Raw genomic sequence first — 25,730 nt, 5'->3', positions numbered from 1 at the left:
GCACGTCTGTCTGTCTGTCTGTAGGTCTGTCTGCGGGTCTGTCTGTCTGTCTGTCTGTCTGTTGGTTTGCTGTGGTTTAGCCGATGCTGATGCCTGATTGGATGATCAGAGTGGTGGGCGGTACGTAAGGTGCCATTTGATCTTCTGATTGGAGGATGCCGTACTTCGTCATGGACGAAGCTACTCTATAATCGATATACTTTATACTTTATTTGCGTGTCCATATTAGACTAAATTAAATGCTTCAGTGCGCGTGGATTCCCACTTTGCATTAAATCTCCCTGATTCTGATTCTGATTGGTGGATAAGATAAGTGGGTGGGGCCTGATACTTTCTGCGCTTGTTGTTTTCTTTCAGATCGGCCCCAACGGGAAGGCCGACCTGCCGCCCATCGACGGCCCCACCGACTTCGACCGCGGGCCCATCCTGCCCGTGCCCCTGGGCATCCGGCCCGTCCTCAGCAAGTACCGCATCGAGGTGACCCCCCCCCCCCCCCCCCCCCCCCCCTCCTCTAGAGCCGACTGTCTGCTCTGGGGATTGGTCAGAATCATGTCTGCAGCGGCCAAACTGGAAATATCTAAATATATATCTAATATATCTATATCTAAATGAATTTACATTTGTATTGACATAACATGATTCAATTGTTAATTACACAAAAAAAAACGTCATTCCTTATACTTATACTTCTTCTAATAGATGTATGTATATTGATCTATATATAGATGTATATATATTGATCTATATATAGATGTATGTATATTGTAAATAGGGCGCTCTCCGGTGGCTGTGCTCACTCAGTGACCCCCTCCTCCCCAGGTGCTGTTCTGGGGCCTGAGGGACCTGAAGAGGGTCAACCTGGCCCAGGTGGACCGGCCCCGCGTGGACATAGAGTGCGCCGGCAAAGGGGTCCAGTCGGCCCTCATCCCCAACTACAAGAAGAACCCCAACTTCAGCACCCTCGTCAAGTGGTTCGAAGTGGTATGGTGTCTTAATCAATCTGTGTGTGTGTGTGTGTGTGTGTTCATATGTGTGTGTGTGTGTGTGTGTTCATATATGTGTGTGTGTGTGTGTGTGTGTGTGTGTGTTCATATATGTGTGTGTGTGTGTGTGTGTGTGTGTGTGTGTGTGTCTGCTCCACCCATCAGTCTGTCCCTTTGTCCTAGCGTTGTCAGTCTGTCCCTTTGTCCTAGCGTTGTCAGTCTGTCCCTTTGTCCTAGCGTTGTCAGTCTGTCTGTCCACACTGAGCTGACGGTGTGTGTGTGTGTGTGTGTGTGTGTGTGTGTCTGTCCGTCCACACTGAGCTGACGGTGTGTGTGTGTGTGTGTGTGTGTCTGTCCGTCCACACTGAGCTGACGGTGTGTGTGTGTGTGTGTGTGTGTCTGTCCGTCCACACTGAGCTGACGGTGTGTGTGTGTGTGTGTGTGTGTGTGTGTGTGTCCGTCCACACTGAGCTGACGGTGTGTGTGTGTGTGTGTGTGTGTGTGTCTGTCCGTCCACACTGAGCTGACGGTGTGTGTGTGTGTGTGTGTGTGTGTCTGTCCGTCCACACTGAGCTGACTGTGTGTGTGTGTGTGTGTGTGTGTGTGTGTGTGTCTGTCTGTCCGTCCACACTGAGCTGATGGTGTGTGTGTGTGTGTGTGTGTCTGTCCGTCCACACTGAGCTGACGGTGTGTGTGTGTGTGTGTGTGTGTGTGTGTGTCTGTCCGTCCACACTGAGCTGACGGTGTGTGTGTGTGTGTGTGTGTGTGTGTGTCTGTCCGTCCACACTGAGCTGACGGTGTGTGTGTGTGTGTGTGTGTGTCTGTCCGTCCACACTGAGCTGACGGTGTGTGTGTGTGTGTGTGTGTGTGTGTGTGTGTCTGTCTGTCCGTCCACACTGAGCTGACGGTGTGTGTGTGTGTGTGTGTGTCTGTCCGTCCACACTGAGCTGACGGTGTGTGTGTGTGTGTGTGTGTGTGTGTGTGTCTGTCCGTCCACACTGAGCTGACGGTGTGTGTGTGTGTGTGTGTGTGTGTGTGTCTGTCCGTCCACACTGAGCTGACGGTGTGTGTGTGTGTGTGTGTGTGTGTGTGTGTGTGTCCACCCGTTCTTTCAGGACCTCCCGGAGAACGAGCTGCTCCACCCCCCTCTGAACATCCGGGTGGTGGACTGCCGGGCGTTCGGCCGCTACACCCTGGTGGGCTCCCACGCCGTCACCAGCATGCGCAAGTTCATCTACCGGCCCCCCGACAAGCAGGCCAACAACTGGTCCTCCTCGGGTAGGTCTGACTCCGTACCGGGGCCCCCTGCGTACCGGGGCCCCCTGCGTACCGGGGCCCACTCCGTACCGGGGCCCCCTCCGTACCGGGGCCCCCTCCGTACCGGGGCCCACTGCGTACCGGGGCCCCCTGCGTACCGGGGCCCCCTGCGTACCGGGGCCCCCTGCGTACCGGGGCCCACTCCGTACCGGGGCCCCCTCCGTACCGGGGCCCCCTGCGTACCGGGGCCCCCTGCGTACCGGGGCCCCCTCCGTACCGGGGCCCCCTGCGTACCGGGGCCCCCTCCGTACCGGGGCCCCCTGCGTACCGGGGCCCCCTGCGTACCGGGGCCCCCTGCGTACCGGGGCCCCCTGCGTACCGGGGCCCCCTCCGTACCGGGGCCCCCTCTGTACCGGGGCCCCCTCCGTACCGGGGCCCACTCTATATGAACACACAGTGCTGTGTGTGCTCTAGCAAACCTCTACGTCAAACTACGTCAGAGTTGTAGAATACAATTAGCTTGTTCTGTTTCTGTGGGCCGAGAATACATATTAAGGCAAGGCAAGGCAACTTTATTTATATAGCACTGTTCATACACAAGGCAGACTCAAAGTGCTTCACTTATAAACATTGTCATACAATAAAAGAAAACAATAGTTAAGTAAAAAGTAAAATAGATAGAAAATAAAGGCAAAGTTTAAAAAACATTTTAGAAAGGCAGAGTTAAAAGAAATGCATTTCAGAAAGTGAGAAAATAAATTCTGAATGAAATTTGGATTTCACTTGCATGTTTAAACTTAAGTTTAAATATGGGGTTGTTTTTGGTGATTCAAACACAGCTGTGGATATTGATTCTCGAGGTATTGATCATACCAATTGTTATGCTCCCTTCTCAGAGGAAATAGTTGTGGTCAGTTTGGAACCAGAGCAGAACTTCAAGAAGATGGACACTGTGGTGAAGCTGGACTCTGTACGTTTTTCAACTTTATCTGAATATAGCATCTACATTATAAAACATTTAATTATCATAGGGGACCGCCATGATGATTAAGAATAAACTGATAATACATTTAAACATGATCAATTGATCTTCCGTTGGTTGGCTCCTTTCTATCGCTGTAACAAAGTCCCTGTTTAACGTTTCTTACCTCTCGCTATAACCTAGGGTTCAGACGCAGTGATCAAAGTTGAGGTAAGCGCGACGTTTAAGTCCCCTGTTTGTTTTACAAAAAGATTATCAAGTATAAAATCATTTAATATTAAGATCATTACTATAGTTGGACCTTAAGTTAGAAGAACATTCTCCCGTCATTATTTAAGATAACTGAAGTGATTTTTCATTAAAAAATATTAAATGTAGGATGACGATGGAAAAGGCAAGAAGAAGAAGAGGAAGAAGGGCGGGGAGGACCTGGAGGAGGATGAGCTGGACGAGAGCATGCTGGACTGGTGGTCCAAGTACTTTGTCTCCATCGAGACCCTGACCGAGGTCAGAGCCCACGAGCGGCCCTCAGGGCTCAGAACGTACAGCAGACTACAGCTGGGCATTTATTCATTTACTGTTTTTATTGTAACATTCTAAAAGGTTTTTTAAAAAGATGTATATCTATGGGGATCTTCTTGCTGGTTTCCATGTTGATACGACAAGATGTATTTGACTATTTCCTGACAGGAAATGAGGCAGGACACCAATAGTATATATACTTAAAGAGATAAAACATTTTAAGGAGTTGAATACAGAAAATATATAGACTTACACAATCTGAGCATGGCATGGTAAGTGAAGCGGTAAAACCTGTCGATGTCCCCCCAGAGCCTCAGGTCCCAGGAGGCGGCGCTGTCCGACTCAGAGGACAAGGACGACATGGACATCACGGAGGGCGGAGGTACGGTCGTCTCCAGGCATTTGTACACTGCCCAGCCGCTACGGCTACGCCCTGCAGTTTCACTGTGTTGCCAGTGTGAAACCCAGGGGGTAAAATCCCCCTTCGTCACGGAGCCGGCTTTCTTGGTTCACTGGAGAAGGCGGGGCTACGCACGGAGACTAGACCTCTTTAGAATCATTTGCATTCTCCGAATGTTTTAATTTTTTTATGATTCAAGACACTCTCATGCAAGAATGAGTATATGTGTCTGAGTGTAGGCTACAAACGCAAATTAACTATTAACAAGTGCAAAAACGCCAACATATTCTTTATTTTGCTGACCACTTGTTTTTTATCCCGACAAAAGCCTCGTAAGGAAAGTTCCTCTGGTACTTTCTCGTAGATCGCACCATCTTTTAACGTCTTCGTTAAATGCGACTGCATCACCTTCTTCTTGATGGTCAGCAGCTCGTGGATTTCAACGTCCCTCCTGTTAGAAGTACTCATGTCACTGCAACACCTCTAACCAAGTCCCGCCCGCACTGCCAAGCCCTCAAATTGCATTTACATCACAATGAAACCACCAATATGTGTAGGGTCCGGGAGGGTAAAATGGGGTGCGAAATCAAGCCAACCACCGTCTTTAGTAGTCTGGGTCCGTGCCAGGACTGGGCCAAATGTTAATTGCTACTTGAAAATGCTCCCACAGTGCTACATATTTATCGTATTTATCCATACCCGAGTAACTTTCTAAGTATTCTGTCCGTGTCCCTCAGGTACAACGCTGATTTGAATAGCCGATGTAGTTCTTCCCGTCACGATAAGAACTCTGCTGTTGTCACCACCTCCCCTCCTTCCCTCTGTTCCCGTTCCCGACTGCTCCCCTTTTCTCAGAGATCAAACCCGATGATTTCCCCGTAAAAGCCAAGAGAGGGAAGAAGAAGAAGAAGTCTGCTGAGGCACCAGAGAGGAAGAAGCCCAAGCTGGATGAGCTCAAGGTACTCAGGTCGCATGGCATACGTCCTGTATAGCCGGCCTGTGAAGTCCTATGAGGCTGTTGATCTGATGAAGTGCTCCGCAAATAACATTGACGTGTGAACTGGGTCCAGTGAGATGAGGTCGTTTCTGATGTTCCTTCTGGTGCGGTTAGGTCTACCCAAAGGAGCTCGAGGCAGAATTTGGCAACTTCGAGGACTGGCTCCACGTCTTCAACCTGTACAGAGGGAAGAGTGGCGACGACGAGGACCAGAACATGGCCGATGAGGACAGGCTCATAGGGAAGTTCAAAGTAAGGGCCAGCCCGACCCTAGCTCTAGTGAAGCCCAAGCCAGCAATACAGCTACTGCATTAATGTGTTTGACCACAAGATGTGCTGTACTTACAGTTCAACTTGTTTTTTTGTTAATATTACAAATAGAACTATAGATGGGCTGCTTTAGGGAGAACCACCCTACTGGTCACGTCACGCGTCAGTCTCTCCACACCATCCTGTCCTGACAGCCGTCTTGTTCTTCCCCAGGGGTCACTCTGCATGTACAAAGTGCCACTCTCCGACGACTTCAGCCGAGACTCGGGCTTCGACGCAAGCATGGGCATGTTTCAGAACATCCCTCACAACGATCCAATCAACGTCCTCGTCAGGGTCTACGTCATCAGGGTGGGCCTCCGCTGCACTTCTCATCCACACTGTTCACACAATACAAGTGGAAGAGGAGCTGTAGTCGAGTGACGGCCAGACTGAAGGAGGTTAAGAGCTTGGAGCTAGTCCCCAACCTCTGGCAAAATGGGAAAAATGCATTTAACCTATAGAATTTTTTTTATACTTTGGGCATTTAAGTTGGAATTTGGACCACGATGATTCCCTAATGACTGTTTAACCCACTAAATCACTTTTCATCTAAAATAACCGGTTTTAGGTTTGGTTTAGGACACTACACAAAACCCTAACCCTTAATGCTAAATCTACCCCTTAACACTAACACTAAGCCTTAACGCTGACCTATCCGAAGCTCAGCATGTATTTACAAATGTTGTGTCTTTTGACCAGGCCACCGACCTGCATCCAGCGGACATAAATGGAAAAGCCGACCCCTACATTGCCATAAAACTGGGAAAGTCCGACATCAAAGACAAGGAGAACTACATCTCAAAACAGCTGAATCCGTTGTTTGGCAAGTAAGTCGCCAAAGAAAAAGAAAACAGCATGAAGCGGCATCCACCCAGGGAGCCGTCTGAGAACACAAAGATACACGATGAACGTCCGCATTCTCCTTCCCGCCGACCAGGTCGTTTGACATCGAAGCCACGTTCCCGATGGACTCCACCCTGACGGTGTCCATCTTTGACTGGGACATGGTGGGAACCGACGACCTCATCGGGGAGACCAGGATCGACCTGGAGAACCGCTACTTCAGCAAACACCGGGCGACGTGCGGCGTGGCCTCCAGCTACGCCATGTGAGCTCCACGTTGTTTCAGTGCCACAGGCGCACTACCGCGGCCATGTGCGGTCAGAGCGTTTCAGCGTCACAACGTGATTCACAACGGGGTCCACAATGTGGCAGAAAATATATACGTATATATTTTTTGAATGAATTTATATTTATTAAAAACGTTGGCGTGACTTTTATATGACGTCTCTGTTTTAAGCCACGGCTACAACGTGTGGAGGGACCCGATGAAACCGAGCCACGTCCTGGCTAAACTCTGCAAAGAGGGCAAGCTGGACGGCCCCCACTACGGGCCCGGGGGTCGCGTGAAGGTCGCCAACCGGGTGTTCATGGCTGCCACTGAGATAGAGGACGACAACGGTACGCCCGTCTTCCACTCTTCATTAAAGCACACCGAGCACCTACACCAAACACACGGCACTGCCAGCGCTCTAGTTAGCTGCCCTATGGCAAGTGGCATCACTTCGACACGTTTGAGTCAATCGGGAATTGTTGGAGTTGTGATTGTTGTAATGACGTGGGTTTGACCAGAGGTTGCGCTGTTGCTGCAGTTCGCTTATTTAAGAGCTTGGGTCCTCATTTAACATCAGGCATTGCTTGCTAAGATCCCGGTAGATATGTGTGCTTTAGGTTGGATGCTGTAATGAAAAGAATATGGTGGTGAATCCACGGAGACGACGTCGGTGGTGGTGATTCTGAGAGGACGACTGTGGCCGAGACAACGACGACGACGACGACGATGGTCTTGATGATGATGATGATGATGATGATGTCGTTTGTGACGCTGTCGACGAGCAGGTTTGAAGAAGCCGACCGAGGAGCACCTGGCGCTGACGGTGCTGAGGCACTGGGAGGACATTCCCAAAGTGGGCTGCCAGCTTATCCCCGAGCACGTAGAAACCCGGCCCCTCCTCCACCCCGACAAGCCCGGGATCGAACAGGTACGTCGAGTCTGAAACACACTGAGGCCCAGACGAGAGGCTGAGGCCGTCCCCCCAGCCCTGTTCCACCCCCACGGAGGTGGAAGGCGGCGGTGGAGTGGACAGACCCCCCCCTGCTCCGCAGTGCTAAGCTCCAGCGTGGGAGTCCACGTTGATTCACGTGAGAGCGGAACGAAAGGGATGGTGCTCTACTCCTGTGCTTTGGTGTGTTCCTACAGTCTGTCAGAGCGCTCGCACACACACACACACACACACACACACACACAGGCACACACCCAGAGTCCAGTAAAGTTGAAACTTCATCTCCACGTTGTGATGTCATCATCATCATCAGTGGAGGGCCGAGATGAGGAGGACATGTTCCCTTAAGACATGTTAACATGTTGTCGTGTTTTTCCGATCAGGGGAGGATCGAGATGTGGGTGGACATGTTCCCTAAAGAGATGACTGCCCCGGGACCCGCCCTCGACATATCACCACGGAAGCCAAAGAAGTAGGTTCTCCCGCATCGGTTGTGCATTGGCCCAGTGGGTCACGTTTCTATTCTTTATTAAAATCGTTCTGTCTGTCTCTCTATATGTCTGTCTGTCTGCCCTTCTCTCCATATGTTTGTCTGTCTCTCTATGTGTATATCTCTCCGTCTGCTTCTATGTCTGTCCGTCTGTCAGGTTTGAACTGAGGGTGATCGTCTGGAACACAGACGAGGTTGTGTTGGAGGACGATGACATCTTCACCGGGGAGAAGTCCAGCGACATCTTTGTGCGAGGGTAAAGAAAGCTTCTGTGGATACACTAACAAACCTGTGAAAACAAGAACAAACCTGTAAATACACAGTGACAAACCTTATCTAAATACACAAACACACCTGTAAATACACAGTGACAAACCTTATCTAAATACACAAACACACCTGTAAATACACAGTGACAAACCTTATCTAAATACACAAACACACCTGTAAATACACAGTGACAAACCTTATCTAAATACACAAACACACCTGTAAATACACAGTGACAAACCTTATCTAAATACACAAACACCTGTAAATACACAGTGACAAACCTTATCTAAATACACAAACAAACCTGTGAAAACGCAGTAACAAACCTTCTGTAAAAACACTAACAAAGCTGTAAATAAAAACCTTCTGTAAAATAGCTAACGTACCTTCTGGAAATACATGTACAACAAACCTGGAAACAAATCAAACAATATAGTGATATCTTATTATATATATTTCTTATTATATCGATCATTACAATATTTTTCTGTTAATGTATGGCTGGCTGTGTTGCAACATCGCACCTGTAGTATGAAATACAAAGCGATATAAATACCACCAGAAGAACCAGCCACCCCAAAAAGGTATGTGACCTCTTGGGCTGGCTAAAACATCTGCATGGTGTCCCCCCTCTCCACAGCTGGCTGAAGGGCCAGCAGGAGGACAAGCAGGACACGGACGTCCACTACCACTCCATCACCGGCGAGGGCAACTTCAACTGGCGCTTCGTGTACCCCTTCGACTACCTGATGGCCGAGGAGAAGATCGTCATCTCCAAGAAGGAGTCCATGTTCGCCTGGGACGAGACGGAGTACAAGATCCCCGCCCGCCTCAACCTCCAAGTGTGGGACGCCGACCACTTCTCTGCGGACGACTTCTTAGGTGCGATGGGCGTCTCCTGTCTGGGTGTCTGAAACCTACCACTCACACTGCCCCCCCCCCCCCCACACCTTTTTAATCGTAAGATGGTGAAGTGATTGAATGATTCCTCCCCACAAGTGTCCGGCTGACCAACGAGGTGTCTGCTACTCTGATCCTCGGCCCAGTAAGGCGTGGTTAGGCCATGTGTCTTTGCGGTCTAGCGGGGGAGGCTAAAAGCGTTTCATTTTTATTTCACGGGGTTGCAGGCGCCATCGAGCTGGACCTGAACCGCTTCCCTCGAGGCGCCAAGACCCCCAAGCAGTGCACCATTGAGATGGTGACCAACGAGGCGGAGATGCCCATGGTGTCCATCTTCAAGCAGAAGAGGATCAAAGGATGGTGGCCCTTTGTGGCCAGAAACGAAGAGGACGAGTTTGAACTGACAGTACGTGGCAGAAGGGACAGAACAGTGTATATGATTATGATTGATCTGGTGTGTCGCTGTGTTCATCATACTGGCAGGACCTAACCTCCCTCCAACACATGAGCTCATAAATAGGAGGGAGAAAGAAGATCGAAGGAAAGTAAGAAGGATCCCCATGCTGGATCTAAGGGGCATGTTTTAACACCCGGGGTGGGTGGGGATGTCAAGGCCAGGTCCCACCCGGAGGCGTGGTCTAGAGCGCTATAGTGCCCTGAACAACATCTCTCTCGCAGGGCAAGGTGGAGGCGGAGCTGCACCTCATGACCGGGGAGGAGGCCGAGAAAGGTCCCGTTGGGGAGGGACGCAATGAGCCAGAACCGCTGGAGAAACCCAAGTATGGACCCCATCCTCCTCCTCCCCTCTTTATCTCTCCTCCCCCCCCTCCCCTCTTTATCTCTCCTCCTTATCTCTCCTCCTCCTCCTCCCCTCTCTCCCCCCCCTCCTCCTTTATCTCTCCTCCCCCCTCCCTCCTCCCCTCTTTATCTCTCCTCCTTATCTCTCCTCCTCCTCCTCCCCTCTCTCCCCCCCCTCCTCCTTTATCTCTCCTCCCCCCCTCCCCCTCCTCCTCTTTATCTCTTCTCCCCCCCTCCCCCCTCCTCCTCTTTATCTCTCCTCCTCCTCCTCCTCTTTATCTCTCCTCCCCCCCTCCCTCTCCTCCCTCGTCCTGAGTAGGGGGGATCCCCTGGGACTCCGACGTGGTTCACTCTGGCCGTTTCTCAATTCGCGTTCTCGTCTGTACTTGTGTACTTGCGTTCTCGTGAAACGTCATCAGTCGTAGCCCAAGCACTGTTCCAATTCCAAGTACGCAAGTACAGTCGTAAAACCCGGAAGTGTTCTCGATGCGTTCTCGATGAAGCCGTTCTACCGAGGATGCATCGGAGGTGACTTAAATGTGTGTGTGTGTTTCTATTCTAATCTGTGTAATTCCTCGCTCATTCTTAATTATTATGTCAATAGTCTACTCTCCAACTACATACAGGCAGTTAGGCACGCGCATCTGTACCCTACATATAAAAAGTCGTGTGTATAGCTTATACACACGACAAGCATATCTTTTCGATAAAGCAGTTAACAGCTCTAGCTCTAGCTGTTAACTGCTTTACGGCCTCATGGAGGCATATACTACTAAACAATTTAAACAAATTATATAAAACTAAACCCCAGCCTCTTTCATTTTAAAATAGTATGTTAATATTTTGAATGAATTAAATGGAAAGATATGCTTGTCGTATAGCTCTAGCTAGAGCTGAGGTGGTGACGTCATCGAGTCCGCTGCTGTTCCAATTGCAGGTGCGTACTTCAAAGTACGCACTTCCAAGTCTGCGAGTCCGTAGTTTGCGTACTTGGTATTGAGAAACGGCCTCTGAATTTCCTCTGTAGTCTGTAGTGAAACAAACACATTTCCAGCGAGCACACACGCCTTGTGGACGTGTGGTCCGCCTCCCGCCACCTCCCGCCTGAAGGAGAACTCAACAAAATGAAACGGGAAATCAAACGTGTAAATTAACGTGATGAACTTATCCTAAAAATAACCAAACATAAACATACCCATAAACGTTGCCAAGTAGCGCGTATACAAAATACGTGTATAAAAAACCTCATTAACAACCTTAAATTGCCTATAAACAATTTAAAAATAACTAAATAAATAAAACTTTAATTAGAGACAACACCGATAAAGGGACTATTTCCACCTGAGGAGTGACACTTAGGACAGACGCACACCAGTGTGTGCTGGACGGCCCAGAGGATCTGCTGGTCACATGGTAAGTCGTGCCTCTGTATCCCTCCTCAGCCTCTTTGTTAAAGACAATGTGAAAGGGCATTCAGAGAGCACATGTTGCTCCTGTAATGTGCCGTATGTACGGATGTCCTCAAAGGCTTGGAATTCTACAAAAGATGTGAAAACACCTTACCGAGGCAAATACATATCGGACTTTGATGAAGAGATTTGAGATTTTTTTTTTTTACATCCCTTTGGACTTTTAAGACTTTTAGAAGAATTGACTATACTTTAATTAAAAAAACAACTAATAAAGAAACATTGTCTTTTCACCATGGCCAAGTCTTCAAATGTATTCATCAAAGTCCTTATGTTTTCCTTGTTAAGCAGTTTTCACATGAAGCCTTTAGGACAGCCCCATATGCACTGTATGTCCAAGCCAATGGGCAAAGTGTATTAGGGATGTGATTGGCTCATTAGAGATTATTGATGATTAGAAAATCTGTCAAGATATAATTATTTTGCATGACCTGCATGCGTTGTTAATGCATGAATCTGGGAACAAGCCAGCAACAAAACCAAAAAAAATCATTTCATGTTGTCTTTAAATATTATTCTCGCCCCTTCTGCCTTATCTTCCAGTTATCCCAGTCAAATCCACATTTGCCTACTTGTGTTGCATGTATGAGAATACAAACTGACCACCCCTGCTTTGGTGGTCTTAAACGTTTCTGTTGTTTTCAGCCGCCCTGGTCACACCATACAAGGCCATTAAGCACTTGGTGTGAAACCAGTACAAGTAGCTGGCTCTTTTCCTTTACAGCAGGCCCTGCTACATGGTGAAGAAGATGCTCGGAACTTGATTAGCCTCACCAGGCGATCTCTCACAGTTGGCCCGATTTCCCCCCTACCCATTCACCTCCCAGTCTTTAAGACAGTAAACAATGGTTGGTTATGGTATACGTTATACTTAGTCCAAAGGCATCGTTTTTGGGGTAATCTGGAGTCAGCTTGGGATGTCTGCCCTATAGGAGTGCTACATACACAATATTTGAAATAAACACCATCCTGCCTTTGTTTATTTAGTCAGAACTGGTATAGAATTGACGTTGAACTACAGGTCAAAATATTGCAACCATGTTTGTGTATTGGCTACTTTCACCAACATATTTTATCTGTATAAAGTTGAAGAAGACAAGATGTTTTGTGACGATGAACTGGGGGGGTCAATTACTGAAGAAGGAACAACAGGACAAAGGAATTTAAAAAAGAAAGATTTAAGTAACACACCATTTCCCAAGTGAGGCATTTTGTATGTTACACAATTCAGCAGCAGAGGAACCAAGACATGACCGAGAAAAGAGAAGATAGGACAGGTCCCATGGGGGTCTGCTCTATGTACCTTAATGGGAGGGCAGAAATCAAGAATAAGGAACGGAAGATGATCCTGGTCCACGTTTAGACTCAAACGTAATGCTGTTGAGCCTGGTGAGTTGGGGAAGCATCTCCCACGCACAGGTGAGACTGAATCGTTGCCTAGGTGACGGAAACAAAACGGGGACCACAAGGAGAGCGATCTGCGGCCATGTATGTGGCCCTGACTTCCTGCCATTGACCAGAGAATAAGGGCAGAAAAACTGAACACGGAAGGGCATCGCTAAGGCGGAATTAACACCAGAGGAAAATGAAGTAACTTAGGAGATTCCCCTGGAGTTTGGTGAAGCAGAAGGGCATCTACGAGTCCACGCGATCAACCACCCAGGTGGTCCAACCAAGAGGAGACCCATGGACATTAAGCACACACAACAGCCAATGACTTGATATCCTGTGGTGTGCATTCTTTTAACTGAGTTTTAACTGATCGCTAACCCATTTTTCTGTGATTAATTAACATGTTTTGTCAGCCCTTGGACAAATAATGACTTATGACTTTGCATCGTTTGGAATAAACTGTAGGAAAAAATAGATAATTTACAGGCACAGAAAACAAAGGGCACAAAGTCATGGAGAGGGAAAAACAACACGACAGATATTGAAATGTTCGGTGGTAAACGACAGAGGTGTTCTCTTTGTAACGGTGATGATGTCTTGTTTTGTCCTGCAGCCGGCCAGACATCGCTCTCCTCTGGTTCCTCACCCCCTTCAAAGCCATTAAAAACCTGCTGTGCAACCAGTACAGGTGGCTGACCATCAAGATCGTCACGGCGCTGCTCCTGCTGGCCCTGCTGGCCGTCTTCCTCTACAACATGCCCGGCTACATGGTTAAGAAGATGCTCGGGGCGTAGCCACAACAAGCTGCGATATAGCCTCTATCGCATATTCAGGAGAAGCTAGAGGTTTAGAGTTTTTTGCTCTTCAGGGGAATGTATTTTACGTGTCTTATGTATTTATCGGGGTGCAGGATATTGTAGCGGACCGGGTCAGATGAGAGGTCGAACTCTGATGTCCACAGGGACCTTCTGACCTGTAGGCATTGTTGAAAAGATGTCTAATTCCTACTTGCTTCCTAATGGCATGCGTCTTAACTCACTGTAAATTGCTTTTGTTTAAAGCAACTGCTACATGAATAAATAAGTGAGTAGTATAGGACTGGGAAAGAATTCATGGGTCCTCAGTTGCATAGGCCTTGTTGTGAAAACCAAACAATTGTGTTGCTGTTCAAAAGAGGATTCCTTATTGAGAACAATGTTTGCTATATTGGCATTACGGTTGGGTTGCGGGTGCATAGTTATGGCTTTGTCTGGAATTGCTTATTTTTCTATACACATTTTAGGATCGTCAATCGATTCCACGTTGCAAGTCGGTAGATGGTTTACCTTAAAGCTCTCAATGAAATGCAGAATGGTCAGTAAAGTTATTTTGTGTTTGCCCTCTCTTTTCTCGTTTTCAGTGTTGCGTTATTTTGACAAACACAGAATGTTTGCCCTGGTCTAGCTGGTTTGAGTTGGACGCACGTTGATTTTGAATTATTGGAGTGCGGTTTTCACATACATACATACACACACACACACAAACACTTGTAATTTGTGAATAAAGCTGTCTTGAGTTCCTTCAGTGTCCAATTATTGCGTCCTTCCCATGTCCGTGTGTCCTGAGTCTTTCCTGTACGCTCTCAAACGAACCGCTTCACCAAAACCAACCGTTCTTCTTACACCATCCATGATGACATCGACACGTCTCACACACAAACCAACCATGACGCAAAGCCTACTGGTTAGTCTCCCTGATATCACAATTACACACATGAGCTGTGCGGTACGGCTTAAGTACCGACGACGCACCTCCCTCGTCTAACCACCAGTCTACCGTGGAGGAGCCATTACCTGTTTACCTGGGTTCGGATTTATAGTTCAATTTTAATTATTTTCCGTGCTCCCACCCATCTACCAACCTGGTAGTCTGGTTGTAAGGGTGTTTAATCCCAACCGCCAGTTGTGGGGCCAAACCCAAATCTCCATAACCTGACTCTCGCCAGATGAGTTTCGTTCCGCCTAGCTCCACTCGTCCATCTGGGATCGCTCCGTTGAAGAGGTGCTTTAGAAGGCTGGGCCTTATCAAAAATCCTTGCATATGATTGGATAAACCACTTGTCCGTCATCTTTATTGACGTGCTACTTCAACCGCTCACATCGAAACCGACCCGTGACGCTTGCTTCCTCGATGCGAGCCGCCATTGTTGTCTGAATCAAAACTTAGTAGTCGCTTCTCCGCTACGTCACATCTATAAAAATCCCGCCCGGCGGTCCTGATTGGCTCTACCATTTTCTGGTAGTCCCCCCAAATACCTCCCAAAGGGAGCGATCCCAAATGGATGAGTGGAGCCAGGCGGAACGAAATTCATCTGGCGAGAGGCAGGTTAAAATCTCCACACGTTCTGCAAGTTGTCCCAATCCCCGACCTTAATTTACATGTATACCTGGAATTCCCTGAAATTGAACTATTCGATGCTACAAAGTGATGAATAGTGCAGCCAGAATGCCGTGCTGTTTGTCATGGTCTACCATGGGTAGTCTGTGTCTTGCTGGAGCTGAATTCTCTCAGTAAATCCTTTAACGTGTGCTCCCTTCCCTCCTTCCTCCAGCCGCCCTGATATTGCGCTGCTGTGGTTCCTGATCCCTTTCAAAGCCATGAAGAACTTGGTGTGTAACCAGTACCGCTGGCTGGTCATCAAGCTGGTGTTTCTCCTGCTGCTGGTGGCCATTTTGGGCCTGTTCATCTACAACATGCCGGGCTACATGGTGAAGAAGATGCTGGGGGCTTGAGCTGTCCACTGGGAGACGACGCCCATATGCTAATGGTGTCCATGGGCTTTTATGCTCCTAGCTAGTAGCCATCTTGGTTCTAACTGCTAGCTGGGTGGGGGGGACTGCATGCAGAATTCCACTTTCAGTTCGCCCACCACAAAGCCTTTAGAACCAAAATGGCCGCTTTGTGAATTAGGCCTATTGCACTCTTCTGTTGTTCTTATTTTTGCTGTACTGTCAATTTTCAGGTTTTCGTCATGAAAGTTAACATGTACTACTAATTAGGTCTTTAATAGTCATAACTGACATGTCTAGGTGGAAATTAGTCCATATTAATAACCATATCGCGGCACTTCAAATTAATTCAATATTCAGTATACCCGTTCTCATCATCTAATAGATACGTAGGCAAAGTTCTAGTAGGCTACATTGTTGCAATGTTGTGTGGTATATTTGATATTTAACACATTGTTGTTTCATCGTCAGTTCAAAATAAATATTTATTTTGTTGGAAATATATATTGGGAATTTAAAAAGGTATGTTTTTCCCCATATCAATGAGTGAATTGGATTTATGGCTTTGACTTGGAATTTATGAATGAATAAATGAAAATGAAGTTAATTTATTTGTAATTTATTTATGTTAACCATATTTACATCAAATATGAATTGTGGGCTACTGGATTCTTACAAAAAATCATGCTTGTAGTATACACACTCGTATACATGTAGCTGTAGTAGATGCAAAATTGCCTAATAATTTTAGTTTTATTACAATTTTTTTTTACAAGTTTATGAATAACAGTACAGTACAGCAAACTGTGTGCAGAAATGTGTGGACCATAGTCCTCTGTAGTGTTTTACATGTACTTCACACATATTGATTATGAATCAATGTTTCATAATCTGAAATGTACATAAAGGAACTGGCTCTTGTTATGCTGCTAAATTAGTGATCACTAACAGCAAAAAAAAACTTTTTTCGACTTCCTAACGACCAATCCGATATACTACATCTCCAACCTGTAAGATTCCTGTCTTTTTGACAGTGAAAAACTGTCCGAACAATGGTGATTTATTGTAGATTTTCGCCTCTGACGGTTGGCACTGTCGATATCTGACGAAAAAAGATAACACATACTTTACAACCAGGAAGGTTAGAAATGATAACGTTATCTGGCCATGGAGTACATACAACACATTGCAAACTAGGCTATAATAAATGGCCAAATTGACTAAGACCAAAAACAAGCAAACACTGATGATACTCAATCTATGGGGGGTAAAAAAAGGAATACATAACCAAATAACAAAAAGATAAATGTAGAATTACTCTTCAACCTTACCCCTTTAGTGTGTCCAGGGGCTCTTTCCTGCTTATAATACCAGTTTCTGGGTCAACGGTGGTGAAAATGCACCTGCATTACAATCACAGAACATTCCATTAATGTTTATATTTGTTGTATAATGTGTGACCACCAGGTTAAAAAGGGTGGTAACAGTGTAAAGGAAAGGCAAGGCAACTTTATTTATATAGCACCTTTCATACACAAGGCAGACTCAAAGTGCTTCACACACAAACATTGTCACACAACAAAAGAAAACAAAAGTTAAGTAAAAAGTAAAATAGATAGAAAATAAAGGCAAAGTTTAAAAAACATTTTAGAAAGGCAGAGTTAAAAGAAATGCATTTTAGAAAGTGAGAAAATAAAGGCAAAGTTACTAATAAAATAAAATAATAAATAAATAAATAAAATAGAAGCATTGTAGATTTAAGATTTAGCAGAAAGCTAAAGCAAACATAAAAGTCTTCAGTCTTGTTTTAAAAGCTGTCAGAGTTGGGGCAAGTCTTAAATCCTCAGGGAGTTTATTCCAGCTATTTGTTGCATAGTAACTAAATCCTGCTTCCCCATGTTTCGTGTTGACTCTGGGGATAATTAACAGATTGGTCTCAGAGGATCTTAGTGGCCTAGAAGGCTTATATAGTGGAAGCATATCAGTTAAATATTTTGGCCCTAAACCATGTAGGGATTTATAGGTTAGCAACATGATTTTAAAATCAATTCTCTGACATACAGGGAGCCAATGTAATGATTTAAGAATTGGTGTAATATGTTCACATTTTTTGGTCTTTGTTAGAACTCTAGCAGCAGCATTCTGAACAAGCTGTAGTTGCCTTAGAGTTTTTTTGGGAGACCTGTAAGGAGACCATTGCAGTAATCAAGCTTGCTAGTGATAAAGGCATGTACAAGTGTTTGTAAGTCTTCGGTAGACATGAGCCCTCTAAGTCTTGCTACGTTTTTAAGGTGATAATATGCAGATTTTGTAACTGATTTGATGTGACTGTCGAAATGTAAATCTGAATCCATGATAACCCCAAGATTTCTGGCTTTGATTGAGGTTTTCAGGGACAGAGATTGAAGGTGTTGGGTAACTTTAAGCCTTTCGGTTTTAGCACCAAATACAATTATCTCGGTTTTGTCCTCATTTAGTTGAAGGAAATTTTGGCACATCCAGTCTTTGACTTTCTCAATGCACAGATCAATGGGCTGATAGTCATTTGGTGATAGAGATACATAGATTTGCGTGTCATCAGCATAGCAGTGATGGTCAATATTGTTATTTTGCATGATTTGCCCTAGTGGGAGCATGTAGATGTTGAATAGAGAGGGTCCTAAGATCGAACCTTGTGGGACTCCACATGTCATGTTTGTTGATTCTGAAACAAAGTCGCCAATGGAAACAAAGTAGTTCCTGTTTTGTAGGTAGGACCTAAACCAATTTAAGACTGTGCCTGAAAGCCCCACCCAGTTTTCTAATCTGTCCAAAAGTATTGTATGGTCTACAGTGTCGAATGCAGCACTGAGGTCTAGTAGCATTAGTATTGAGATTTTGTCAGAGTCTGTGTTAAGACGGATGTCGTTTACAACTTTAATAAGGGCGGTCTCGGTGCTGTGAAGGGGTCGAAATCCGGATTGGAAGGTGTCATAGCAACCAGTTGATGCCAGGAAGTCACTAAGTTGCTGGAGAACAACTTTCTCAATGATTTTACTTATGAAGGGTAGATTTGATATTGGTCTGTAGTTGTTAATAATAGAGGCATCTAGGCTCCACTTTTTTAAAAGGGGTTTGATAACTGCAGTTTTTAAGGCTTTTGGGAAAGTGCCTGATTGGAGAGAGTTGTTAACTATTTGCAATATGTCTATTGCTAGGCAGTCAAAAACATTTTTAAAGTGGTTGGTAGGTAAAGTATCAAGGTGGATGGCTTCAGTTGTGTCACAGTTTCCACAAGAGTTTTAGAGTCTATGACATTAAAGCATGTCATTGCCATGTTACTTTTGCCTGAATATGGTGGTAGTCCAGCATTTTTGTGGTGGAGTGGAGACATTGATGGCGCGTCTGATGCCTTCAATTTTATCAATATAAAATGCTGCAAACTCATTGCATTTCTGAGTGGAATGAAGGTCAGGTGGAATTTGTGTTGGGGGCTTGGTCAGTCTGTCAACAGTTGTAAATAGGGTTTTGGCATTATTAGTATTGGTTTTAATGATATTGGAGAAAAATGTTTCTCTAGCACTTTTTAAGTCTAAATTGTAGGCACAGAGGCTCTCTTTATAGATGTCATGGTGAATATGAAGTTTTGTTTTACGCCATATTCGTTCAGCCTTCCTGCATTCTTTTTTCTGGGCTGTTACAAAAGCAACTTTTCTCCAAGGTGCCTTTTTCTTTCCAGAAATCGTTTTAACCTTATAAGGTGCAATGACATCTATGACTTTCAAAATTTTCAAATTAAAGTTTTCTAAAAGATCATCAGCAGAACATGGATTGAGAGGTGGTAGCAAGGAGATGGCCTTTTTAAAAAGTACATTAGAATGTTCATTGATATACCGTTTTTTGACAGTATTTGATTTTGTCTGTATGTCGGGATTAAAATATATATTAAAGAAAACACAGAAATGGTCAGACAGTGAAGGATCAGTCACAGAAAGATCTGAAACATTGAGACCCTTTGTGATAACCAGGTCTAGAGTGTGCCCCTTACAATGAGTAGCCTCTTTCACATGTTGAGACATTTCAAATGTGTCCAAAATGGTAAAAAGTTTTTTTGCACACTTATCATTAAAATCATCAGTATGAAAATTGAAGTCACCAGTTATAACTAGACAGTCAAAGTCTGTGGAGATGCTAGACAATAATTCTGTAAAGTCATCGAAGAAATTTGCAGCGTATGTGAGTGGCCTGTAAATAATTAATAGGAGAACTCTGGGGGAACATTTCAATACAGCACAAAGGTATTCGAATGATGGAAAATCACCAAATAGCATCTGTTTCCCCTGAAATACATTTTTAAATATAGCAGCAACCCCTCCACCTCTTTTTCCAGATCTACATACATCAAAAAAGTTATAGTTGGGAGGAGCTGTCTCTATCAGAATGGTTGCACTGTTATTTTGTTCTAGCCATGTTTCAGTTAAAAACATAAAATCCAGTTGAGAAGTGGTAATAAAATCATTAACTAAAAAAGATTTGTTATTAAGAGACCTAACATTAAGTAGACCCATCCTGATGGTGTTATTGATAGGCTTTAAGGTTGATTTGGGTTTGGACGGAATAGGTATGAGATTTGAGAGGTTAGCAGTGCGTCTAAGTTTCCCTTTGTTTACTCTCTTAGTGATTACAGCAGGAATGCAAAAGGTAAAAGGGATGTAAAAGGGTTTTGTAAAAGGAAGGGTTTTTCAGAAGCTATTTCTGGGTTACCTTCCACACGACATTACACGATGGAGTCTGACATCACCAATCAGCAACTCTGTCCAAGAATCCTAGAAAAGTAGGATAGAAAAACAACAACTAATGATTATTATTATTTTGAACCATTTGTCCGTAAATGCAGCGACTGGGTTGCTTTTCAGCTCGGCATGTTCTGGAATGCTTTATGGAGGCTGTTCCGCCTGGATCTCAATTCTAAGTAATCCAGCTCATCCAACATTATTTCCAGTTATTTTAGTATGTCTGTCATTGCGCTTTCTGCATCAGTACTCCACTGCTCGACTTCTTCAGTGTGAGGTCAAAGCGGCGTCTATCTCATCCTTTTACTCTTCTACATCTTTTTTTTAAATTTACATTTCCCCCCTCCCTAAAAAAATGACTAAAGAAAGATTAATACAAAATGTAAGTTATAAATTTGGAAAATACTTCCCAGTTTAAGTAACATTTATGGATTTCAGAAGAAGCTGTGTTTGAAATAATTTGCATTGAATTGTTTAACTCGCACACGTAAAAATTTAAAGTAAATGAAAATATGCATCTCATGGTAAAGAATCGAAAGTTGAATCATACCTCCTCAAAGGCATTGCAGTCACTGACGACGATGTTAGGTCGGAATCTCTCCACCGTAACGTCCTTCTCCAGCTTGCCGTTGAGGTCTCCAACTGACGCCTCCGACAGCAGCATCACCGGCCCAACGTCAGGATATGCCACCTTCTGGATGGTTGAAGAACAGCAACTATAAGTACCTCCGCAAGACATGACAGCTTTTATTTAACAGGGGTCTAATGAATTCTGTTTGATTGGTGAATTGCAAAAATATAGACAGTTAAGTGGTTGGAGTAAAGGGAACACATTAGTAAAAAAAAAATGACCTCTGTTTGAACTGTTACCTACAACATATAACACTTTTGGTCGATTGATTTAAAATGTACATTAATAAATAAATAAATAAATGAATTAACCTAAGACAGAAAGATGACTTTACACGCAAGACATTATGACTGCCATTAACTTCAGCATATCAAGCAAATATTAGTTTGTAATTCAGAGAAGAAAACCAACAAAGCCTGGCCTGGCAGGCTGATGTTCACCTCGTCCTGGGAGAACAGCTTCTCCTGGTCGGCAGATCTGCGGGGCTCCATGTGAGGCTCAAAGTGCACCAGGCGGTAGCCTATCTCCTCCCCCAGGTAGCTGGTGAGCCAACGGGCCGCCTCATCGCCACAGTCTCTCCCCTGGATGTCCGTACCAAACACCCTGGAGGAGGAGAGTGAGAAGTTTGGTAAGTTATGTTTTGTTTTGAAAAACACACAATCTCATTAGCCGTTTCTCAATACCAAGTACGCAGACTACGTTCTCGCGGACTTGGAAGTACGTACTTGGCAAGTCCGGACTTTCAAGTACAGACTTCCGAGAACGCGAGTACGCACCTGCAATTGGAACAGCAGCGGACTTGATGATGCATTCTGGGATATTTAACGGTCCCAAGTCCACACGAGTCACCTCCGATGCATCCTCGGTAGAACGGCCTCATCGAGAACGCATCGAGAACACTTCCGGGTTTTACGACAGTACTCGCGTACTCGCGTACTTGGAATTGGAACAGTGCTTGGGCCACCACTGATGACGTTTACCGAGAACGCAAGTACGCACGAGAACGCAAATTGAGAAACGGCTATTGTTCCATTCCACGCTGTCAGTTCATTTCCGTTAAACAACAATCGCTGGGAGTGTATGGGCATGTGAACGTGTGGACGTGTGGACTTGTGTGGAGGAATGTCCCGTTGGGATGGATAGTGGGAAAAGCATTCTGTGAAGCTCTGGTTGGTATTATTAACATATTTTAATATCTAGTGTTTTCCGGCTTGCAATCTTTTGTGCGAGATAAGAATCAAGATATTGGTACATTATAATTATTTTCCTCTGCCACTTTTTTATTGATATTTTTTACAAATCAAAACTGTACTCAAACCATTTTCCTGATCGTCATCATCATCATTTGAAACCCAAAGAGGGTTTGTTTGGAACAGAATGATGTTCCACCAAAGGAGAAGATGATAAATAGACACAGCCTGTTGCAGTAGTGCTTCTCAGACCAAGTGAAGGTCAATGTTGCGCTGTACCAAAACAAATAATCCACCTGCAGTCCATGATGGGGTTGTGGGGCTGCTGAAGGGGCATCTGCAGCTCTTCCATGTCAGGACCGTTCAGACAAAGCCTCCCGCCATCGCTGGTCAGCGCCACCAGCACCAGCCGCGGCTGCTGCCTCCCGGTCACCATGTGACCGTCCTCCTTGACCACCAGCCAGTGCCTGTAGATACACATCAGAGCCATACAGTCTATACAACCATACAGTCAATAGTATAACCATCTATAGTGCCACCATACAGGCTATACAACCATACAGTCAATAGTATAACCATACAGTCTATAGTGCCACCAAACAGTCTATACAACCATACAGTCAATAGTATAACCATCTATAGTGCCACCAAACAGGCTATACAACCATACAGTCAATAGTATAACCATCTATAGTGCCACCATACAGTCTATACAACCATACAGTCAATAGTATAACCATCTATAGTGCCACCATACAGGCTATACAACCATACAGTCAATAGTATAACCATCTATAGTGCCACCAAACAGGCTATACAACCATACAGTCAATAGTATAACCATCTATAGTGCCACCATACAGGCTATACAACCATACAGTCAATAGTATAACCATAATAGTATCACCTGTATAAAATAAAACCATACAGTACAACAATACTATAATTAGTACCGCCATACAGTCTACAAGTCTGTGTGTGTGTGTGTGTGTGTGTGTGTGTGTGTGTGTGTGTGTGTGTGTGTGTACTGTCTGGAAAATAGATTACTTATTGTGGACCCAGTTACGCAAGAGTGCCCCCTCCAGCTCTGCTCGTCTACAGAGAAGGGGCAGCGTTTTGATTTTGCAGTAACACAACGGCCTACGAAATCAACATATGAATGTAACTTCCATATATATATATATATATATATATATATATACCGTGCTTTGAATAGTTTTTACTCCACATTTCATTTATTTGTTTACAAAGTTCGGTCCATGCGTAACCTAACCAGAGAAAATACAAATGAGTCCCAAACCACTGTCACTCATTACTCACAAACCACTGTCACTCATTACTCACAAACCACTGTCACTCATTACTCACAAACCACTGTCACTCATTAGTCCCAAACCACTGTCACTCATTACTCACAAACCACTTTCACTCATTAGTCCCAAACCACTGTCACTCATTAGTCCCAAACCACTTTCACTCATTAGTCCCTTTAATTTAGAACCAGTACATACCGATCCTGAAGTTCTCCATATTTTAATCCGATGTGGTGGCATTCTGCCAGGGCCACAGAGATGCCTTTCCCGGACTTCAGAGGGTGAACTAAAAGTTGCGATACAACTCCAACTCGGACCTTTTCTCTACTCCTTAAACTTCTCCACGCCAGACCCAAGCAGACCACCGCAGCACCTGCTGCTCCAACCACAAGATACAGCTTTTTATTCTGCGCCAATGCTGTAATCGAAAGCTTTTCTAAGTCCATGTTTGAGTTGGGACGAGAGAGCAGGCAGGCTGTTGGACTTGTAATCGTGCAGCGCAGTGCTTGTTTTGTAGTTGGAGGAGGACGGACTCCCGTCTGTGACGCTGTACAAGGTGGTTACGTCAAGCGCCCGACTCACTTATTTTAAAAGGTATAGAGAGCACAGCCATGGAGACCAGGGACCTCGCTCTACGAATAGTCACATCTCCTAACCTTTATGACTCCTTTCTTTAACCTTTGTGGAAAACGTAATCGGGTCAATGAGAGATGAATTAAAATGAATTCGACTCCACTTTTCCAAACCGACGTCATTGCGCGACGGCGGGTATTGCTGACCTCTAGCGTCTCTAGTGTGAAACTACAACTTTCCAAAGATTGACTACAATAAGCGCACTTTGATCCATGCGTTCTTGTCGTATTGATTTTATCAGGTTACCGCCAACAGTGAGAATCACTTAGGTCGGACTTGGCCAACAACTTATGTTGTTGTTGAAATAACTGCCCCCAGTAGTCTTTCTTAAATGTGAAGTTGGCATATTTCATATTTAACACATTGTTGTTTCATCGTCAGTTTCTCCATTCTTTTGTCTTGAATTGTTTTCAAAATAAATATTTCTGTTGGAAATATATATTGGGGATTTAAAAAGGTATGTTTTTCCCCATATCAATGAGTGAATTGGATTTATGGCTTTGACTTGGAATTCATGAATAAATAAATGAAAATGAAGTTAATTTATTTGTAATTTATTTATGTTAACCATATTTACATCAAATATGAATTGTGGGCTACTGGATTCTTACAAAAAAAATCATGCTTGTAGTATACACACTAGTATACATATAGATGTAGTAGATGCAAAATTGCCTAATAATTTTAGTTTTATTACAATTTTCCCTATTAGTTTATGAATAACAGTACAGTACAGCAAACTGTGTGGAGAAACATGTGGACCATAGTCCTCTGTAGTGTTTAACATGTACTTCACACATATTGATTATGAATCAATGTTTCATAATCTGAAATGTACATAAAGGAACTGGCTCGTTATTTTTATTTTTTTATTAACCTTTATTTTACCAGGAAATTTTCCCATTGAGATTTCAAATATATTTTTCAAGAGAGTCCTGGCCAAGAAAGCAGCATAAACATAAAAGTTCCACATTTAACATTTAAAAAACAAAATTCACATTTAAAATACAATACAAGTAATTGGAAATCAACAACACCGCCCTGTCATGCCCACTGGATTAAAGACACCCTTTATTTTCTTAAATTGGAGAAAATCAGACTATCTTTATCTAGCTGCTCCGGTAAATTTGGGAAATTATGGGGTCCATTCTTACAATTTGTTAAGACAACAGATCTTCCACTTACCCCTGACTGATGTGACAGCAGCGACTTAGAAGGGTAGGTTATTTCTGTTGTGTTGAAGGTCACATGCCGCTATTCTGATTTATGATGTCTGTTGCTATCTCAATTGCAGTTTACTATTACCTGACTGATGTACCTGTGTTTTTTTTTGTTTTTTTCCTGATCTATTTTCTTTTAGATGTCTATTGATGTCCTATTCTTACCCTTTCTTTCTTTATTTTTATTTATTTATTTTATTTTTTTTTATTTTTATTTTATGTAATTATATATTTTTTTTAATTTATCTGTCTTTTTATGGCTGTTCTAGTTCTGTGAATTGTTCGGGTATGCAATAATACTTTAATGACCACTTTTGTTTTCTGCTGTTTGTGCTTTTTCAAAAAAGAGTCTACTTTATTCTTTG

General features: G+C 44.3%; 2 protein-coding genes across 3 annotated transcripts in view; one reads left to right on the top strand and one right to left on the bottom strand.

Annotated features, from left to right (window-relative positions):
- The window catches only part of LOC311362731 (otoferlin-like), a gene marked incomplete at both ends in the record, with an annotated part of 32,140 nt that extends 16,388 nt beyond the window's left edge, over window positions 1-15,752 (top strand). The window contains 20 exons of one of the 2 annotated variants that reach the window (XM_084482637.1): window positions 358-477; window positions 820-981; window positions 2,099-2,261; window positions 3,137-3,210; window positions 3,406-3,432; window positions 3,601-3,729; window positions 4,054-4,126; window positions 5,000-5,103; window positions 5,256-5,393; window positions 5,625-5,762; window positions 6,153-6,280; window positions 6,391-6,561; window positions 6,754-6,914; window positions 7,353-7,495; window positions 7,900-7,988; window positions 8,164-8,262; window positions 8,920-9,161; window positions 9,407-9,585; window positions 9,858-9,958; window positions 15,429-15,752. In XM_084482637.1, the coding sequence (XP_084338763.1) occupies window positions 358-477; window positions 820-981; window positions 2,099-2,261; window positions 3,137-3,210; window positions 3,406-3,432; window positions 3,601-3,729; window positions 4,054-4,126; window positions 5,000-5,103; window positions 5,256-5,393; window positions 5,625-5,762; window positions 6,153-6,280; window positions 6,391-6,561; window positions 6,754-6,914; window positions 7,353-7,495; window positions 7,900-7,988; window positions 8,164-8,262; window positions 8,920-9,161; window positions 9,407-9,585; window positions 9,858-9,958; window positions 15,429-15,609 (2,622 nt within the window). Of the gene's footprint in view, window positions 1-357; window positions 478-819; window positions 982-2,098; window positions 2,262-3,136; window positions 3,211-3,405; window positions 3,433-3,600; window positions 3,730-4,053; window positions 4,127-4,999; window positions 5,104-5,255; window positions 5,394-5,624; window positions 5,763-6,152; window positions 6,281-6,390; window positions 6,562-6,753; window positions 6,915-7,352; window positions 7,496-7,899; window positions 7,989-8,163; window positions 8,263-8,919; window positions 9,162-9,406; window positions 9,586-9,857; window positions 9,959-13,451; window positions 13,633-15,428 lie in introns of those variants that run through there. The other variant, XM_084482636.1, reaches the window with a different exon arrangement.
- Window positions 15,753-16,340: 588 nt separating this feature from the next.
- marc1 (mitochondrial amidoxime reducing component 1) lies at window positions 16,341-24,007 on the bottom strand. The gene is made up of 7 exons (XM_084481990.1): window positions 23,711-24,007; window positions 22,496-22,666; window positions 21,450-21,612; window positions 20,929-21,072; window positions 20,350-20,411; window positions 16,938-17,009; window positions 16,341-16,708 (listed from the first exon to the last, which is right to left on the bottom strand). Exons 1-7 carry the CDS (start codon window positions 23,956-23,958, stop codon window positions 16,582-16,584), a joined length of 987 nt encoding a protein of 328 aa, XP_084338116.1. The 5' UTR covers window positions 23,959-24,007; the 3' UTR covers window positions 16,341-16,581.
- Window positions 24,008-25,730: the final 1,723 nt, after the last annotated feature.

This window comes from Micromesistius poutassou (assembly GCF_964030765.1).
Source record: "Micromesistius poutassou genome assembly, chromosome: 17".
NCBI lineage: Eukaryota > Metazoa > Chordata > Actinopteri > Gadiformes > Gadidae > Micromesistius > Micromesistius poutassou.
This window is presented reverse-complemented; position numbering and strand designations above follow the sequence as displayed.

What these genes read in the sequence shown, in the direction of transcription:
- marc1 (XM_084481990.1), bottom strand. Translation starts at nt 23,958, where the DNA reads ATGGACTTAGAAAAGCTTTCGATTACAGCATTGGCGCAGAATAAAAAG. An exon ending in AGCTGTTCTCCCAGGACGAG is followed by an intron (nt 21,073 to 21,449) that starts GTGAACATCAGC and finishes TCAACCATCCAG; the next exon opens with AAGGTGGCATATCCTGACGT. An exon ending in ACTGCAATGCCTTTGAGGAG is followed by an intron (nt 20,412 to 20,928) that starts GTATGATTCAAC and finishes CTACTTTTCTAG; the next exon opens with GATTCTTGGACAGAGTTGCT.